General features: G+C 44.8%; 1 protein-coding gene across 10 annotated transcripts in view; it reads left to right on the forward strand.

Annotated features, from left to right (window-relative positions):
* The window catches only part of PBRM1 (polybromo 1), a 1,258,882-nt gene that overhangs the window by 434,563 nt on the left and 803,849 nt on the right, over positions 1-20,470 (forward strand). For all 10 annotated transcript variants that reach the window (XM_069643172.1, XM_069643175.1, XM_069643176.1 and 7 more), the window contains one exon: positions 10,509-11,151. In XM_069643172.1, coding sequence (XP_069499273.1) covers positions 10,509-11,151 — 643 coding nt within the window. The remainder of the gene's footprint in view (positions 1-10,508; positions 11,152-20,470) is intronic.

Raw genomic sequence — 20,470 nt, forward strand, 5'->3', positions numbered from 1 at the left:
ATGTGGCAAGGCGCCTTAATAATATCCTAGCTGCGAAATAACACCCGTCTTAGAGCCCATGGAGGCATCGACTGAAGCAGATGCAGAACCTCGCCAGTTGGTGGTGAAACTGTTTCGAAGATCAGCTGCTCTGGAGATAGAATATCATAGTTGAGGAATCTGTGGGAAGAGGAAATCCATTAGGACAGTATATACAGCACAGTAGATGGACCAAAAAGAGCCAAACTCTTAAACCCCTTAGTTAGTAGCTTTCACATTTATACTTGTTAAAATACATACACTTTTGATCCATGTACCTTTTCTGTGGACGGGCTCCAACATTTTGTAAACTAGTTAAAATAGTCCAACAGGATCCAAAAGCCAACACTAAAAGTCACAGTATTTCTTGGCCTCTTGGAAATAGGTTTTTTAAAATACAAATGTGCCCCTCACAGTAAGTGTAGAGCCTAGATGGGTTGAAACCATTTCTCAAAAACCCCCTCAGTCCTGCGCGACCAGCAGGCAAAAGACGCTGATGAAACACAAACGGTACAACGAGGAGTTGGAGCTACTACGCTGCTGTTTGTAATGTTATGCATCATAGGCCTGCCTCTGCCCGCCTAGACCACTGGGGATATAAAATCCTCCAAAATAAAACGGGACTTCTCTTAGGGGCAGTCAGGCAGATCCCCCTAACATGAACATTGTCTAAGAAAAAGCGCCCTTGCTGTTCAATGATGGGCTTGAATAGAAAAAGGGAGTAGGTGTCAGAATGCTGTTGTTGTAGATCCTGCAGGAGTGAAGCTGGCCCTCCAGACCCCCCCTAAGCCTGCCAGCCCAACAATCCAGTGACTATAAAACTATTGGACAGGCAAACCCAAGGGGAAAGGGGAATGGATAAACAAACAAACACAGGAACTCTTGCTTCTGGCACGTCTGTTTGTCTTCACAGGAATGTCTTTTGTATTAAGCTGTAGAGAACCTAAAATGAGAAGGCAATCTTTTTAAATATTAATGCTAACAAGACTAAAAGCTTAAAACTCTGTTCTAATTACCTGAAGCCTAGGCTTGGTAGCTGATAGGCTAATTCCTTCTAGCTTTTTCTAATGGACTGCAGACTACTGTGAATGTCTTTTCTTTGCCAAGCTTTGAATGTAATTCCGAAAAAGAACTTCTTCAAAATTCGTTTCTTCACTGAATTCTTTTTCCTTAGCCCACAAATATTTGTCCTAAAATAAAACCCAAAAAATATTACTGCCTTTTTCTTTTTTAAGAAATAAAATGAATTAAAAAAGAAAATGTTCATTTATAAATTAATACCTGGTGTTGGGCTTGATGATGAATAATTCCACTTGGCAGTTAGGAGATTACTTCGGGAACAAAAACATTCAACTGAAAAATCTGCAAAATTTCAAGTCTCAAGTACGAAGCGTTACGGAGATACAATAGTTCTGGAAATCCAAAATGGCTGCGACGCACGCACAACATAATTTCCAAAATGGCCGCGACGCACGCACGACGTAATTTCCAAAATGCCCACGACACACGCACGCACAACGTTGTAGGGTCCTTTTCACTACACGTGCGCGATCAAAAGTAAACAATACGTGCTAACTGCTGCTCACGTCTCGCGCCCGTAATAATTACTAGTTAGTAATGTTAAAAGAAAGTATTAACAGTTAGAAACAAAGCGAAACGAACCGCATGCATTATTAAATGATTAGTCAACATTTCCCAAGAAATAAATTTTACCTAACTTTTCAAAAAAATTAAAATATTAAACATTAAACAGTTCCAAAAATTCAGTTTTAAAAAAACCCAGTGAAAATTAAGAGTTGAGTCTTTAACAACAAACACTGAAAACTTTCAGATGATCACTTAGCTTAGTCTTTAACTTGAAAAACTGGATAATCGGCTACACAGCCATCAGATGCTTCTTGGAACTTTCTTTCTTCTGCAGATATCTTCTCACTATAACTGGGTAATACTGGTTTATATACTGAGATGGATGAAAACTAAAATATTAAGTAGTCTACAACTATATAGTGGAAAACTATAACTTTATTCACTGGAGTAAACAAGAACATGACCTACTCTGGTTAAAACTTTAATGAAAGGCAGTTTAGAACTAAAATGAACATTCCAAATGACCATACAATGCTGCCTTCAGTAATCTTAACCAATCACTGCTGAAAAGGTGCTCCACCATCTTGGCTTGGGAGCGTTTCATCTTTCTAAGTGAAATTTAGTTAAGGAATATTAAGAAACTTTTAAATGAAAATTCACAACACTCAAATCAGAATTTATCTAATACTAGATCTCCTGAAACAATGTCTAATTTTACTAGGGCCCTTGCAAAGGTGAGATACATAATGTGGAAACCTGACAGTAGGGCTATATGAACGTTTTCTTGTATGTAACACCTCCCGGGTGGGGAAGACTGGGCCCGATGGGACAGAGAACCAACCGAAGGACATGGAGGGGTTTAAGAGAGCCTGGAAAACAGGAAGCTGTGGGTTACTTGGGAGAGGTCAAAGGAGGAGGAGGAGGTGGCAGACCAACAGACCAGCAGGAGGATGGGTGAAGTAGGGTGTCGAGGTGATCTTTAGATCAGGTGACCCGTTGTTTAGTGAGTACAAGTGGTACTGCATTTTCTTTGTTAAAGACACTTTCCCACAGAGAGACCGGGAGTGAATATGAATTTTTTGTGAGTGAAAAGAGGGTGTTTAAGTAGAAGGTCGGGTGAACTAGTAGTAGTAGTGTGGAGGAGTGAGTAGTAGTGTTGTGGAGAGAGTAGTAACATCAAGGGGTGGGGGCCAGGGTGGGCATGAGCTAGAGACATCGGAGCGACAGCCGATATATAGTGAAGTGGGTGGAGTTGAAGGAAGGAGAGCAGTAAGAGTTGAACATCAGGAAGGGCGAGTAATTAAGTGTGCATGATAGGAAGAGAACCATATCAGGCAGTGTCTGAAATGCACAATCTACTACTCATTTTTAGACTACACCTGAATAGTGTGGGGCCAGCCTAAGGCGTTCCTGCAGTAGGATAAATAGACAGAGCATTTGACCTTTAGTACATTGCCACCAGTATAAGGCAGAACAAGGGTCAATATTCTGCATTTAGTAATCTTGGGGCATGGGGAGGATTGGTGCCTCATAGACGTGAGCAGGCCAGCCCTAAGCCCTGAAAATTAATCATATAAAAACCTTTGGCCGTCTATGAGACTTGGAGTATTCCTGAAGCCATCTGTGACAAGTGTCTACAATAACGTTATAGCTCACTGTACCCTTCACAAAGGTGAAATATCAATGTGCATATCAGTCTGATCCCTTCCACGCGGGTAGTTCAGCACTGAAATGCTGGACTATCCGTGTGGAATCTTCCTCGTTGGGCCTCATCAGTGAGGTGCAGCTGTGATTCACCTCACTGATGAAACCCAACACTTGTGATCTTTGCAAAACCCACCACAAAATAAAATGGCCAGGGTGGAGGACATTTTAAATACTTAAATGCTTCAGTAGTTATTTTGCCACCATATAGGAGTAAATACTAGGCTATCTATAAAAAGGCTACTGAGTAGTGGACAGCTGTCGTCAGCATGCTCCCCAGCCGTTCTATGTGATTTTACCGAAAACATTTGTTTAATGGCATTTTTACAGAAATAAACCCATCAGAAAAAAAATCACTGAATTCTATTTTTATTATTTGGGGGGGCTCCCCAAGCCCTCCGTTTCCCTATGTTTATAACCCAAACCCCTTCCCACCCGTTTTAATCCCATACCCCACTAATATATACATAAAATTAAATATATATATGTGTATATATTTAATTTTATGTATTTTCAATATTTTTTTTCAGTGATAAAATCCATCGAAAAAAACATTTTCGGTAGAATCACTGGATACCTCCCCAACACACTTTCTGGGCGCGAGAACTCAGCCAGGGACAAATTGGCAGGTAGATATTTCAGCTATTTGGGCTAGCTTCTAACGGTAGTGTATCCCAGGTGAGATCTAGCTACAGAGGGGCTTCAGTAGAATTCTTTGAGATTTCAGTTATTACTGGAGTTTGTTTATTCATTTGTTAAGCGCACCAGACTCATAAGTAAAAGGGCGCAACGACAAGGAAATGCAAGGCTTACATAGTTACGTATACACAGGTTACAGAATTTACATATAGCAAGATGAACAATTTTTGCATGACTACAGGATATATACAATATGAACAAAAGGACTGAAGCAAAGGTACATGCACTAAGGATATATAACTTATATGGTTACATATACACAGGCTACAATATATACATACATACAGAAAGAATATAGCAGGATATACAGTTTTCTTAATTGCAGGCTACTGTCCTCAGGGGAGAAGGTGATGGGAGGCTAAGGATTGGTGGCAGTGATGCGTTTTATTAAGTTTTTCCTGAAGAGTGGATATGGTTGGTCAGCTCTCAACTCCTGGGGCAGTGAATTCCAGCTTTTGGCAGCCTTAACAGTGAAGCCATTACCCCCGATGGTAGTAAGTTTGTATTTGGGGATATTTAGGCAATTGGTGTTCCCACTTCTAGTTGGTCTGAGAGAAGTTCTTCTGTGGAGTTTGTCTATAAGGTAGCTAGGGGCCGCATTGTTCAAGGCTTTGTGTGTCAAAGAGTGTTTTTAGAAGTATTTTATTGGATGTGGAGAGCCATTCGTGTTGACGTCTCAAGGCAGAAATGTGGGTTTTCTTGTTTATGCCAAGGGCTGCTCTTAAGGTGTTATTCTGTAGCGTTTGGAGTTTTTAAATAGTAGATTTGTTAGCCCCAATGTAGAGGGCATTGCAATAGTCGATTCTAGAGAGTATAAGAGCTCTAGCCAGGATCAGACAACTATTGTCGGAGAGGAACGGTTTACCAGCTCTAAGAAGTTTGCATGTGTAAGCCGTAGCCGAGGTAAGGGATTTGACCTGCTTGTCAAAGGATAGTGTGGAGTCCAAGTAAAATCCCAAGGTTTTTACTTCCTTGGAGACTTTAATAGTATTGCCGTCAATATTGAAGGATGAATATTCTTGACCTAATTTTTTGATATTGGCCTGCGAACCCAATATTATTAGTTCAGTCTTATCATCGTTCAAGCATAGACCGTGAGTGGCCATCCATGCTTGGATGATGAGGTAAACCTTGTTCACTAGACCCATGTCCGTACCGTAATCCCCAGAAAGTGGTAAGAGAATCTGAGTATCATCTGCATAGTTAGTGTAGGTGATACCCAGCTGGTCCAGATTGTCGAACAGTGGCTTAGTGAAGATGTTGTAGAGGGTGGGCGAGACGCAGGATCCTTGGGGAACACCACATAGGATAGGTGTAGGATCGGCTGATGCTGAGGGGGAGAAGACACTCATGGTCCTCTCACTCAGGAAGGACTCGATCCACTTGATAGCATCCGTGGAGAAGTGAGCTGCAGAGTCAAGGTGCCGACATAAGACCTTGTGGTTGACCAGGTTGAATGCAGCGGAGAGGTCGAGTAGGAGCAGGAGTACTGTCCTTCCTTTGTCTCTCAACTCGTCTATTTGGGACTTGAGGTCGATTAGGGCAGTCTCAGTTCCGTGCAGTGGACGGAAGCCAGATTGTCTGTTGCCCAGGAGTTTGTGCAATTCTAAGTGCTTCTGAATTTGAGTGTAGGCGGCCTTATCCAGTATTTTTAGTAAAAAAGGGACCGTGGTAATAGGCCGGTAGTTAGTAGGGATGAGGGGATCAAGTGTCTGTTTCTTGAGGAGTGGTAGCACCCAGGATTGCTTGAGGTTGGCAGGTATAGTACCTGTAGCAAATGAGGCATTTATCAGTTTGGTTATAAATGGGGAGAGTTCTCTAGCAGCATCTTTTATTAGCTGTGCAGGGCAGATATCGCCTTTGCAGTTTGAGGGCTTCAAAGATAGGATAATCTTTTCTACCTCTAGGATGGACATTTTAGAGAAGTGGAATGTGGTATTATGTGCCTGTGGAGGCTCATTGGGCAGGAGAGTGTTAGGCGAATGCAGTAAGTTTAGAGCCTTCTTTTTTAGTTGAATTTTATTCTGAAGTGTGTCAATTTTATGCGCTAAGGCTTGTTGTATATCTGTACACCAGGATTTGTCCTTGGTGCAGATGTCCGGGATAGCAATAGGAGACTCTAGTTCTTTGAGTATGCAGAAGAGTTCTTTCATGCTTGAGTTTGAGTTAGCAATACGTTTGTCGTAGGAATCGCGTTTTGCTTGGCAGATTTCTTTTTTGTAATGTGAGGAAAGTGCAGTTAATTTAGCTTTATTCTAGAGGGGCATAGTCTCCAATTTGTTTCACTTTTGTTCTTTAAGGTGCAAAGGTCTTTGAGTTGTGGGTTGAACCATTTGTTTAGGTGGGCTATGGGTTTGCTCGGTCTGAGTTTGATAGGAGCAATGTTATCCAATGTGGTGAGCATGATATTGTTAAATTCCTGAACTAGGCTGCTGGGGTCGAGATTATCAGGCAGTGCGTTGAGAGTAGGCAGTATGGCAGGGATAATTTGTTCTCCCTTATTCTTTTATTGCTTCTGGTTGGGCATGGTGGCACTCGTGGTCGAGCCAGTGGAGTGGGTCTGATAATAGATAAGTGAAAGGAGATCAGAGAATGGTCTGTCCATGCTAAAGGCAGGATGGAGGTGATAGTGACAGAGCAGTTAAGGTCCGCTACTCAGTCCGATATTCCCCCTTTAAGGTGGGTGGGTGTGGTCACTTTTTGGGTAAGGCCTAGTGCTTTGATCGTGTTAGCTATTTCTGTGGCATTTTTGTCCGTTTGGTCATTAAATCCTAAATTGAAGTCACCTAATATAAGTAGTTGCGTGGTAGGTTTCAGGTTGTTCATAATTATATTATGCAAGTCTTCCTCAAAGGTACCAAGAGGGCCGGGTGGTCTGTAAATAAGATGTATGGTAATGGATTGCGAATTGTTTATCTGAATTTTGGCAGTGAGGGTTTCACATGATTGTAGAGGCTGGGTAGGGGCTAGTCTGAGACCAAGAGCCGTTTTAGAAATAATAGCAATGCCGCCACCTTGTGCATTATCACGGTCTTGTCTGATTATGGTGTAGCCATCAGGGACAGCTAGCATGAGGGCAGGTCCTGCTGCATTATGGAGCCAAGTTTCCGTAATTGCAAGATAATCCAGGTTTCCTTCTGTAATTAAGTCGGCAATATCCGTAGCGTGAGCGACTAGTGATCTAGCATTAAGGAGCGCTCCCTTGAGAGGGGGGGCTTCAAGTGTTTTGTTAGCTCGGATGGGTTTGTCTACAGTGGGGCAAGCTTTAGGTTGGAGGTTATTAAGCTGGAGGGTGTTTACATTCAAGGTAGATGTTTGAGAAGGCCTTTTAGATTGGCTGGGCAATCGTGGACTAGGTTTGTAGTTGGTTTTGAGGTTGGAGGCCGGAAGGGCTCTTCTCAGTGGTTCGTGTAGTTTAGCTAGTCTTGCGCGGAGTCTGTTGTTTCTATTGGGTGTGGTGCAAGGTAGGGAGGCATAGAGTATTGTTTCTTGGGCCTTACAGCATGTGGAGAGATTAGGTTGCATAGCGTTAGTAGTGAGTTGGCAAGGGTTTGAGGTAGGTGTTGGTGACTGATCGATGTGATCTTGACTGCTAGGGACAACCTGTGTGACTGTAGCCATGATACAGAGGACTAATGCTAGGTATAGCATTCTTCTAGTTCCAGTGGCAGGAGAATGTGGTATAATGGCGACCATAGGGCATAACACAGGGCACAACATAAGTCGAGTAGCGACCAAAGGGCGCAGCATAGGTCAGATGTGGTCTATTGGCGACCACAGGGCACAACACAGGGCTCAGCATAGGTCAGATGTGGTCTATTGGCGACCATAGGGCACAAAACATGGCTCAGCATAGGTCAGATGTGGTCTAATGGCGACCATAGGCCACAACACAGGGCTCAGCATAGGTCAGATGTGGTCTAATGGCGACCATAGGGCACAACACAGGGCTCAGTGTAGACAATTTCTGGGTCGTAGTCAGGGTCTGAGTATCATCGTATGGACAATAGGCTTCTCGCACATACAACAGCATAATACGTTTGCAAGCAGATAAGTGGCGTAGAAAAAGTATTGCAGAGGTTCTCCAGGACAGTTAAAGAGTCATGTACCTTAGTAGTGGGATCGGGCGGCCAGCGGCGAACAAAGCCTTTTTCCCTGGCCTTGGCTGATGCAGGGTGAGAGGGGCTCCTGCCCTCTCAGTGTGGAGAGTAGCGGCAGGACAAGTGATGCCTGGTGATGGCGGTCCGGCAGTCACACACGGACAGGCACAGACAGGTGGTGCCCTTGTTGGCCCTTAGTGGGCAGGCCGGCTCTCGCCTTCCAGTGACCCAGCGCCACGGAAGAGCTGGAGGGCGGCCAATAGGCTTCAGGGTACGTTGCTAGGCAACGAGCATAAACAAAGTTACGGCTGCCATTTTGCGGGTCTCCTCGTGTAGCGAGGCCGCGAATCGTGTTATGAATGCACTAAAGGATGAGAGCAGGGCTAGATTATGTGGCAGATTCGACCAGGGGGTGCATCTAGGGACAGTGCACACGCTTACCCTGGGAGATCAGGTTAGGTGGAGAACGAACGACGGCGTGAGCACACGGGCTCCAGCATCCAGGCAGCTGATGCAGAGGCTCCTGCCTCCTGGGGCTCGCTGGTGGACAGTTAATTATTAAAAATGATCAGAGTCCCGAGGAAGCACCAGAGGGAGTGATGCACATCTCCCTGTGTGTATATATAAACATTGAAAACAATATTGTGAAGGTGATATTTATATCACAATATCTCTTGCAATTAATTTGATAGCACTGCATTTTTTCACATTTGACAGACAACCGTTTTTAATTGCAACTGAGCATTGCTTGTGATCTGTAACTGCATCGATGCGTAGCATTGATACCCTAGCACTATGCAAAAGCAGTTAGTTTGGGGTGTCTCACGGACACCAGGTTTGCATGTTCCCGATTTCCACACCAAATCTTTTTTTCATGTATTTTGTAGTGACCATAACCGAGAGCACCTGCACAGCGCCATCTGGCATGAGTAATCGTATCTCCAGAGGCTTCTGGGTAATGCTGCTCTGTAGTGTGCTATGGCTGCTACCTGTCCAGCAGTCCCCAATTACAGGCGCTGCTGCATAGTTGGTGGGGAGGCAGACTAGACCCAGTCTCTCTGGTTTGTGAACAGAGTGAGCAGTACAAGATGTGCAATAAAGGCAAGGTGCGTACAGTGGCTTTCCAAAAAGTGGTAGGACAACATAACATTAGCAGTGCACTATGATGGACAAGCTCCTAAGAGTTGGTTTGGAAGGGATCTGGCACACAAGCACGTAACACGGGCATGAGTGTGCAGGCTACTGAAGCGGCAAGTAATGATGGGAGCAGTCTGCAAGCGACAGCTGCCGCAGCTTGTTACAAGGTGATGAGTCTGCTAGGGATGGAAGCATATGCTTGAAGCGAGGTGAGAAGCTCAAGCTGGTGATGTGGCAGGAGTTTATTAATGTTGAGACAGGAAATGGTTGTACTGCTATGATTCTTGTCGTCATCTACCAATGTATATTCCATTGGCAGTGTTTGATATGGCTTTGATCTAAGGAAACAGACGATCATTTTAAAATTATAAAGGGTTTGAACCAGTAAAGGGATAGCCTACTTGTAAGATATTTCTATGATCTTTGTATTTATTGTGTTTAATTAAATGACCTAGTTTAAAAATGTTTTTTAAAAATGTATCTTAGTTTTGCATTGATGTAGTCTATTTTTCTAATAGTTCTTTTGTTATGATGATGATTGTGTTCTCTGAACAAAGTGATCACTTGGTCTCCTGGGAGGAGGTTCAGGCTAGGAGTCGGTAAAGGACTGGAGCACAGGCTCCTAAACACTGGAGGGGGTTGGGCAGAACGTAAGCACAGGACCACAATGGCACGAGATCTTGAGTGTAGTAGTCTGCCCGGAAGAGGGAGATAGACCTGCTCATACCAGTGGAAGGCTAGCACCAGCTTGTAGCAACTTAGAATGAGGTGCCTAGAGAATGCATGCAAAAGAATGAGGTGCGTAGAGTATGCATGCAAAGGGTTTTTAAAGATGTATAGATGGGTCCTTTCTTGCATGCATTGGTCACTTATACGTGCTGTATAGCAATGTAGGCCCGGTTTCCTTAGTTTGTGTACCTGGGTGCAACAGGTGGAGGAGTCTGCATTGATCAGAGAAGGACAAGCTTGTAATGAAAGGATCAGTTTTCTTAAAATGGAGAAAAAGCTCATAGCAGGTAGAAAGAACAGAGGAGCTGGGGATTATACAGGAAATGTCATGGAATCGAGACGTGCAAGCTGATATAGGAGCTCGAATATTGCATTATTCAAGTTCTGTTTTTTGATTCCCATTGAGTTGGGGGGAGTTGTTGCTACACGTGTGTTATCTGCGCCAAGTTAACTCAGCGGGGTGAACATGTGAATAATAAATATACCCGTAATGCTTTTTTTTAATGTTCACACTATTTCATTTTTTGCCTGCAGGTAGAAAAAGTGGCGTTTCCCCTAAAAAGTCAAAATACCTCAGTCCAATGCAGCAAAAACTGAATGAGATATACGAAGCTGTGAAGAATTACACAGACATACGCGGCCGACGACTCAGTGCAATCTTCCTGCGGCTTCCCTCCCGCTCCGAGCTTCCGGACTATTATGTCACTATAAAAAGACCCATCGACATGGAAAAGATTCGGAGTCACATGTTGGCCAACAAGTACCAGGACATTGATGCCATGTTTGAGGACTTTCTGATGATGTTCAATAACGCATGTACATACAACGAGCCTGAGTCCTTGATCTACAAGGATGCTCTGGTATTGCATAAAATCCTATTGGAAACCCGTAGAGACATAGAAGGGGATGAGGATTCCCACGTCCCCAACGTGACGCTGCTGATCCAGGAGCTCATCCATAACCTCTTTGTCTCTGTGATGAGCCACCAAGATGACGAAGGCCGCTGCTACAGCGACTCGTTAGCTGAAATCCCAGCTGTGGACCCCAAGTTTCCCAAAAAACCTCCCCTGACATTTGACATTATTCGGAAAAATGTTGAAAATAACGGTTATAGGCGGCTGGACTTGTTTCAGGAGCACATGTTTGAGGTGCTAGAGAGAGCCAGGAGGATGAACCGGTAAGTGACATTGAATTCCTTGGTTCACTGGCGGATTGGTGCACTCCAGTCTTTTCCTCGAGTACAGGGGTGAGCGTTCCATGTGGTTTATGATCTGATTTGAGCGTTTGCTGCTTCTGCATTGCTTTAGGAAGTGCTTAGTCTAGACCAAAGGGAATTGCAGGGGTGTGGATTTAAAAACCTTTTTTCTTCATTAAGGGATTAGATGTTGGAGAAAAGTGCCTGCTCATTTAAAATTTTAAGCAAAATGTCTTGACCTTGTTTCCTAAAGGAAATAAATATAGCCTATGGAAACATTTTTAGCAGAAGTAGGGGACTAAATAGTTGTCCATGAACAAAATGTGGTCATCGGTAGTTCTAGTTCTCTAGTGGTTTTCTGGCTGTGCTGTGGCCTGCGTGCGGTGTACGGGTGTGAACTTTTAGGCATGAATTTCTAGATGCAGGAAGTTTGGACTACAAAGCAATGTTGGTTCAGAGTGAACATGTATCTTTTACATCTGTGCGTTCTGTGCTGATATTTATATTTTGGTCTTCAATTCAATGTGAAAATATCCCTCACATTTTCATCTCTAAAAAATTAATGTATTTGGAATACCAACACATATTTGGTGTTTTTTTCAAGGCAGTATGTTGTGTGTTTAATATAATCGCGTCAGTTAACTAAGAGAGAAAAAGAACATTTTAAAATTAATTGCAAAAATAAATGTCCATATGACCGTGGTCCCATGTAAATAGAATCGAATAAACATTCTTAAATGGTTATGTCCTTGATAACGAAGTGTCCTAAGAATTCAAAGATATACTCCCAAAAATGTGGTTTGCTATTATGTTATCTGTGAAAGAAGATGACGACAGTCAACAGCGATTAGACGCATCTACATGAGCAAGTGGGGGATCGTTATTTAACACTTTAAACATTCTTAGAGAATGCCTATTACCCTTACCCCTCCCCATATTAAGGCTGTGTCGATTTCCTGAGGCCCTGATGAAAAACATTGTTAACATTTTTGTCCAGGGTGTAATTCAAAATTCCCCGGTGGGCCACACTAATTGTGTAAATTCTGTCTTCCTCAAGGCCATCCTGAAGATCGCTGCCTGGTGTGCCAAAAATGTAAACCCAAAACATTCCTGGTACACTGGCAGACGCGCTGGGCATTACACACCATGCCATAGGGCGAGTTGAAACTGCAGACATTCGAACTCCATGCTGGGGTTTTCGACGTATGGTTTGTTGATCCCCAACATCTAAACAAAGAGGCACCAGCTGGCAGACCATGCAGCGGATCCCAGTTTCGATAACTCGATGACTAAATGAATTCTAGTAATACTCTGGTGATTGAGAGGCTGCAAAATTGCACAAACAAATACATTGACAGAGACCAGGGTGGAGAGGGGCGGGATCGACTAAGTACAAATACACAACATCTCCACAGGCACCGATTCTTGTAGGCCTCAATTCCGAAAGGAACAAATGTATGTGACGAAGCCAGGTTCGGGGACTGGCGTCTAGTGGCTGTAAGTCGAGCGACACGGGGAACAGGGCACTCGGATAAGCCAGTATTGGAAAAATACAATTCCCACAATGCCCCTGAGAAGCAAAGGCAAAACCCGCAACTGATTCGGGAAGAAGAATTGGGGGCTAGGGAGAGACTAATCCTGGAAAATAAGCCCAGTCCTTTCACTGAAAACGGGCAAGATACCAGATGGAAAGCCTGTATCACAGAACTGAAATGATGATATGATAATGATATGATATGATGATATGATATGGCATTTGTAACGCGCCTATACACAAGTGTTTCAAGGCGCGACGAGGCAGGGAGGGGGGAACAAGGGGAAGACAGACAACGATCCTACTAGGCCAGGTGTCATTAAGACCGCGCAAGTGCAGGGGTAGGGGGAAGGGAAAAAGTGCAAGGGGAAGGGGGTGGGGGGGGAGTGCAGTACAAATAAGTAGAATAGAAATAAAATAATAAATAAATAGGGCCAGCTGGTGGCAAGTGCAAGGTAAGTGCAGACAAGTGCTGGGGGGGGGCTGTAGGGATACAGAGACAGTCCCGCAGTGCAGGGGTTGCCAGGGAGGCAGTGCAAGTGAAGAGTGACTGGGCCCAGGAGCGAGGTCGGTGAGAGTGGCCCAGTTGCAGAATCAGTGCAGTTTAGGTGAAGAATTTAGCAGGGGAGAGGGAGAGAGAAAGCAGAAGCAAGCAGACAAACCACCCTCAGAGGGACTAAAGCTCCCACAATGCCCTGGGACGGATCAAGGACGTTAATGTCTCCCTTCAAGGGGCCTGAAGTTATAGGGCAAACTTTCAAGAATAGGGAGTCCTTGCGGGAAACCTAAACACTGCTAGAGAATCCTTAGCCCACTTGCCTGCCCAACAGCAACCCAGCATGCGGTCTCTTGCACAAGCTGCTTCCTTCGCTCTCCCTGTATGCAGAAATTCTAAATGGCCACCAGGGCTTTTATAGAGTCAGCCCATCCCTCCAAGCCTCAATCTGAATATCAGGAAGTGAGACAGATAATCCACTTTAAGCTCACATCTGCAGACTCAGCCCTAACTCCAATTTAGGAGGGGGTGGGGGAGTATTGCTATATAAGCCCTGCAGCCCAGTCTAGTGTGAGAGTTGACGGGGACAGGCGGCTCCTGTTTGGAAAAGGTTGGAAAAAAAATTGCTGCAGAGGCGTGGCGCCTTAGAGATTTTGAAGACGGGAGTTTGCCAGAGAGTCAAGCTGCAGAATGGGCAGAGGAGAGAGGAACAGGTGATCTTCATAGAAGAGAAGAAAGTGGTGAGATATAAAGGTGAGAGAAGGGGGGAAAAGAGTAAGACTCAAAGCCAGGAGGGGCTTGCAAGTCAGTACCCGAAATAGAGGAAAGAAGGGGTGAAGCGAAGCCAGGAGAGGCTTGTAAATCAGTACTCGAAAAAGAGGACAGAAGAATGGAAAGGAAAACACGAAGTGGACTCCAACTCAATATTGGTAACGGAGAGGAACACAGGGAAGAAGTAAACTCAGTCGAGTGTTGTAAATCAGTAGTAGAAATAGAGTATAGAAAAGTGTGAAGAAAACCCAGGAGTGCAGTTAAAGAAGGAAGTAGAAAAATACAAAAGGAGGAAATAAAACTTGGAGTGAAGTTGAAGGATGGAATAATATTAGAAGGTTGGTGAGGGAAAGTAATACCCCAGGTGGAGCGGGAGGTGTTAGGGGACTTTAGGAAAAGTCCCATTTGTAGGTAAGACTTTATTCGTATTGTTTATTTTATTTGTGAAGCGCTCCTGGCCCTGGGGCATCTGGGCGCATGTATAGTAAAAGCATAGTGTTTCACAAACATATACAGTAATTACATAGATTACAAAGTGGAGTCAGGCAATACACAGTATTGAATAAGGCAGTACAATAAAAAAACAGGTAGCAGCAAGTGGCAATGCTACATAAAAAAATTACAATACAGGAGGGAGCTAGAGAGGAGGAGATGTGGATAGGAAGAGACTCCCTAGTAATCCCAGTCAAGAGCGCTAAGCTAGTGGGTACTGCCAGCAAGATCAAGTTCCTGGAGCCAACGTTTAGACTTGCTCTTAAATGATTGGAAAGAAGGTTCTGATCTGAGGGAGGAATGAAGCATGTTCCATAGCTTGGCTGCCAGAACAGGGAAACTGGAGCCACCGGAATTTTGGAGCTTAAATCTCGGGATGGACATGGTGTGAGATTGAGCGGCTCTAAGTGGCCTTGTGAAAGTATGTGGTGAGAGTCTGTTGGTGAGGTATGCTGGGGCAAGATTCGCTCCTGCTTTGTGTGTTAAAGCAAGTATTTTAAGGAAGATACTGTGCTCGACAGACGCAGGTTGCCAGTGCAGGTTGCATCTGGTGTCCGATATGTGGGACTTCTTCGGGATGTTGAGGGCAGCCCTAATGGCATTGTTTTGTGTTACTTGCAGCTTATTGATATCAATATTTAGTAAGCTATCCCAGTGCTTTGCAGATCCCCCAACTTTTAGTATCAGCCCGTACTAGCTCAAGACCTTGGTAGTGTGGCAGAGCAGTCAGGCCCATTTTAAGAGGACAATGTGAGCTGTAGGTAAGTACACTGAACCTAGCAATACTTTCAAAAGGCCACTCCTTAGTTGGTAGATGCTGAACACGCACAATTGTTATAGGAGTTTGACCAGTCTAATAACGCACACCCACAAAGTAATACAGTAATTGTATTTAGTCAGCATACACATATAAGATAGTAATTTATTGGGAAGGAAAACAGTTGGTTAGTGTTATCCCAATAGAGCTCCAGGTTCTTGAGGCAGTTTCCCTGCACAACAAGTCTTTTAAAGTCCAAAACGCAACCCAACATAAAAGGCAGTTAGGAGAGGATTAAAGTCTTGAAAAGCAGCAGAAGTCAAGAGTTCCTGTGGATACTTTCTAGTCTCTAGGAAGGAAGATACAAGAAGGATTTGTTAGGCAAAGTTTGTATCCAGTACCCTCTGGGAACACTACCAACAACGCTGACTACAGGTGTATGAAACCCAACCTTTGGTATAAGCTTGTATTACACAGTTTTGGTAGCGTGTCGAGCAGCCAGGCTTATCTCAAGAGGGGAAATGTGAGCTGTAGTGGAGTTACACAAAGATTCACAGTTGCAGGTATTCAAATAAACACTTACACACAAGGTTTCTTGAATAAACAATTATTAATTTATTTATCGGTCAGTTAGAGTAAGCCTTCTTCAGAAGGGAGCAATACCACAGTTACATTCAAATACACTTCAAATACACACTCTTAATATCTCTAAATCAGTGGATGCCCTTTTGGGATGGCCCACAGACACAACCTACACCCTCAGGTGACTTCAATTGCTAGGGTGCTGGGGACATTAGTATATCACTGTTGCATTTAGAATCATGTAGGAATAAGTCAAAAGAATATATAGTTGGAACATACAAGAGACTACAAATATTCTTAAGCAGGCAAATACTTTCAGATCCTCCAATAAGAGTTATTCAGTGAAATAAGGCTAAGCCAAAGTCAATAGGCAAAAGTCTATCTGAGCTGAAGGTCTTCTTTGCAGGTAAGTAGAAAACGTCTTTGCACAATGTTTTAGAAATCTTTGAAGAAAGAAGACTCAAATGGGTCACAAGCTGTTAGACTTGTGAAAGGTAGAAGATGCAAGCAACTCTACAACAAGAGGGGAGTTCTCTCAGACTTTACAGTACCTTTGTATTGAAGAAAAAGTGCAACAGATTACTTCTGTTCCTGTGCAGCTCTGCAGATCTTACTGTTCCTGGGCCTCAGTCATGGGGACAAGAGGGAGGCCGTCTGGGGACACTTCGGTGTTTCAGCTCCTTGCGACTACAGCAAATGGCAACACTGTGGTTCCTGGCTGTCGAGATGGACTTTCCTTGGTTCTGGGGCCCCGCACTCGGTTGAGTGCACTCGTTTGAGGGGGCTCAGGCTCGGTCAGTCCTGCTTCCTGGGAGTCCAGAGGATCTTCTGGAGCTCTTGGCTAACTTAAAAGCAAGGCACACAATCTGGTGTTCCTCTCCCTAGCTCTACGGTTTCCAGCAGCAACTCTGGAAATTCAACCAGCTCCGAGATGGATTACTTTGGAGTTGATTGGTCCCACCAACTCAAGCAGAGAAGTCGTCCTTACAGGGGCTTCTCTGTCGATACGAATTTGGAGTTTCTCCAAACCAGCAGGGCTTCACCAGGCAAACCAATGGTCCAGTACTTGCAGCAGGCATCCTCTTCAAGTTCTTCGGTTCCTTCGTCCAGTGGTCGACTCTGCCTTCCAACCAAGCCAAAATCCTCACCTTTTATTCAGTTCTCTCCTATTCATTCCAGCCTAGCTGTCACTCACCCAGCAGGGTGGCTGTCCTTGCTGGACAGTCAGTCGGCCAATCAATACAAAGTGCATTTGGGTCTCCTAGGAGACTAAGCACAGGGAGTTTTGGGCACCTCCCTCACTTCCTGCCTCCCCCAGACACCCTGGAGCCAGAGGCAGGCTTCACTCGTGAATCTCGCCAAAGGCAAAATGAACAAACAGACCAAACCTGGTTTGGCACGTAGATTAAATCTCAAGAAGGACCTTTCCACAAAGAAATGGCGAAAAAAAGAAGACGGGGGCCATTTTGCCAAAAATGGCACCCTTGGGTGCTTTATTGCAGCTGCGAACGCTGCCCGCGGTAAATGCACACCACAGTAGTTAAAACAAAACCACTGCCACCAGCCATTCAGTGAGAAAAGGGTAACATACAAATGGTACATGAGAAGCTAGACAAAGGGGATAGTAAGTAACCCCTCCAGCACCCTATTGTAAGATAGTGTGTGCTGGGTCTAGAAAGTTATTAATGTAAGTAAAGTCACTTTCACTTTACTGCTCTGGGAAAAGTTTATCCCAGAGAAGGTATTTAAACCTTGGGGAAATCGGGAAGACTTCCCTGTGCCACTCCACTGAAGGTGCTGTGTGTCACAATGTAAAAGATGATGTCTATGGAGTTTGTCAGACTCCACAGCTAAAAGAAGCACAAAGTTCAGAAAGCGGATTAACATACATGAGAGAGTGGGAAAACTGGTGTGTGTGTCTGTCTCTCTCTCTCTCTCTCTCTCTCTCTCTCTCTCTCTTCCCCCCCCCCCCTCAAAATCCAGCAAAGTTGCTGGGGTCTCTAAGGTGGAGGGAATAAACACATTTCTGAGAATTCTCCCTAACAGGCTTAACCAACGTTAGAGGACTTTCTGAAGAGATGCAAGCAGCGGCTTGAGTCAGAGCTATGAGGGGGCTGCCCTGGACACCTGTACATGCACGGGAACGCTCTGGAAAAGGTCAGCAATACCCTTGTCCCCACAGTATCTTAGGTTTGAAGAAAATGTTTGTGGTGGATGCTCCTCGATATTGCAGCTCTGGACCTGACCTCCAGATTCCTCATGACGAAAGGCAGGACAATGGACGGGATCTCTCAGCAGCAGACTCGATGGAGGACCTCTGGAACAGCTTTCATAAACTTCTCTGGTCACTTGTGGCTTTCATGCCTTTTCTGCAGCACCAACAAACCTTCGGTTCTTGCAGTTCCACACTCTGTTCAGGGGACCTAAACGAGTTGGATTGTGTCTCTGGATTGTCCTAAGTGCTCAGCAAAGACTTGGACAGATTCGGCCTTTCCACGGCGATGCAGCCGAAATAGGCAGCAGGTCTCTGGTTATTGTGATTCCACAGCTCTGGAAAGTGACAGGACCTCAGGAGAGGGATCAAATTAAAGTTTGTCTTCGGACTGGTTGTTCCCACCAGCCAAAGGAAAGGAGTCGTTCTCTTCAGAGTTCCTCTTTCTTATAGAAAATGGGGTCAGGACAACAGTTGTCACTTCACGGTGTTGCAAAGGGTCTGCAGGAATCTTTGGTCATCATCTATTTCGATGACTTCAGTTTCCAGTGGTCGACTTGCCTTTCACCTCAGGAACCTCACCTTTTATTCAATTTCAGCGAGCACTCCTCTGCAATCTTTTTCAACAGTTTACAGAAAGTGGCGGGTGGCTGTCCAATCAGAAAAGCCATACCCTCAGTGGGAGCTAATTCCATTCAGGCACTCGGGCAGACAAAGAGCTTGGGGGGGAATGACAAATTCCTTCCCCACTTCCTACCTGCCCAGACACACTGGAGCCTAGGCGGGGACACCCAAGGGTTCCCGGCAAATGCAAACACGCACACAGACATCCCTCTCCCAGAATGGTAGAAGGGCTAACAAAGAACAACCACAATAGAAATGGCGAAAAAAAAGAAAGGAGCCACCATGTTAGAACATAGGTGACCCCATTGTGCACAACCGAGACTGTGAACACAGTCTGCAGTAAAAAATATCCCAATAGTTGATAGGACACGTCTACTGCCACCAGCCATAACTATAGTGTTGTCTATGTGACTAAAAGTTCACAGGAACAGATAGAAGGGGCGATACCAGTTATCCCCTTGGCACTCCACATAAGGTGGTGTGTGCCAATATTTCATAGTATAACGTTTTTAGGAGGGATGCAATGGATCCCTTTATCCTTAAGAACTGTAGTTATTCGAAGATAAAGAATCCCAGCAACACTGCCCTTAAGTAAGTGTGTGCTGCAAATGTTAAAACACAGATGCCTTAAGAGACATGGAGCTCCAGATTGCTTTACTACTTTCAAGCCCTCCCTGTTAAACTACCGCGGGCATTCTTTAAAGAAGTTAATAGAATGAAATTCATATGGCAAAACAAAAGACCGAGATTAGCCTTGGGAACCCTGATGGACCCTAGACAGATGTGGGGGGGGGGGGACTGGGACTACAGAATCTATCTAAGTACTATGACGCAGCCCAACTGCGAGTGCTCCGAGAATGGTTCTCGAATGACCGGGCTAAATCGTGGGCCAGTATGGACTGGGCAACAGCAGACATCCCACTAGAGGGACTTTTATGGTTAGAGCAGCGAGATCGACCCCGGAACATAAGCTTAATCCTGTATAGGATTGTCTACTCGTGCAAGGACTCCTCACCACACGCCCTTCCCCTTTTACTCCGCTGTTTGATAACCCACAGTTTTCCCTGGGGACGGTACAGGGATCTTTTCAGCGCTTGCAAGAGGTGGGATGTAGGAAGGTGGGAGATATGACCTTTGAGGGGTGCAAGCGACAGAAAGGCCTGACAGAACAGGACTGAATGGAATACTATCAGCTAAAACATTGACTGAAGCAGCGGTCAATGAAGCAGGCAACATTCAGGGACCTGACATTCTTTGAGAGTTTGATAACAACACGGGATAGAAGCAGCTGGTCTCGAAGCTTCATGCATTCTTGAAAGGGAGGGCGCGGACTGCACATGGCCGCACATGAAAAGGTGGAAAAAGACATTCAGGGAAGAAATCCAGAGAACGCACTGGGAGAACCTCTGGGGAGAACATACCAAAACATACATGATCCACCCAAATCGGGAAAGCCTGGTATAAAATGACGGTCCAGTGGCACTACTCACCGGAGAGACTACACAAAGTGTTACCGGGGGAGGCACAGGAATGCTGGAGGGAATACTCCGGGAGAGGGGATTGGAGGCATGTCTATTGGGACTGTCCGTACTAACGACATTCTGGGGGGAGGTTAAGGGTCAAATGCAGCAGATGGACAAGGGGTCTCTCCATCGTACTCGCCTGGGGAATGTATGTGTGGGCTTTTTGATCGTGAATTTCAACTTATATTAAAATCTCAATGCAAAGCCTTTTACTCTGGTAGTTGCGGCAAGGTTGGTCCTAGTCAGGAAATGAAAGCAGAAAACGCCTCCTATGAATATGGGGATAGTGTCTATGGGGTGGGCGACGTAT

The sequence above is a fragment of the Ambystoma mexicanum genome, chromosome 2p (assembly GCF_040938575.1).
Source record: "Ambystoma mexicanum isolate Mex_15411 chromosome 2p, UKY_AmexF1_1, whole genome shotgun sequence".
NCBI classification, from domain to species: Eukaryota; Metazoa; Chordata; class Amphibia; order Caudata; family Ambystomatidae; genus Ambystoma; species Ambystoma mexicanum.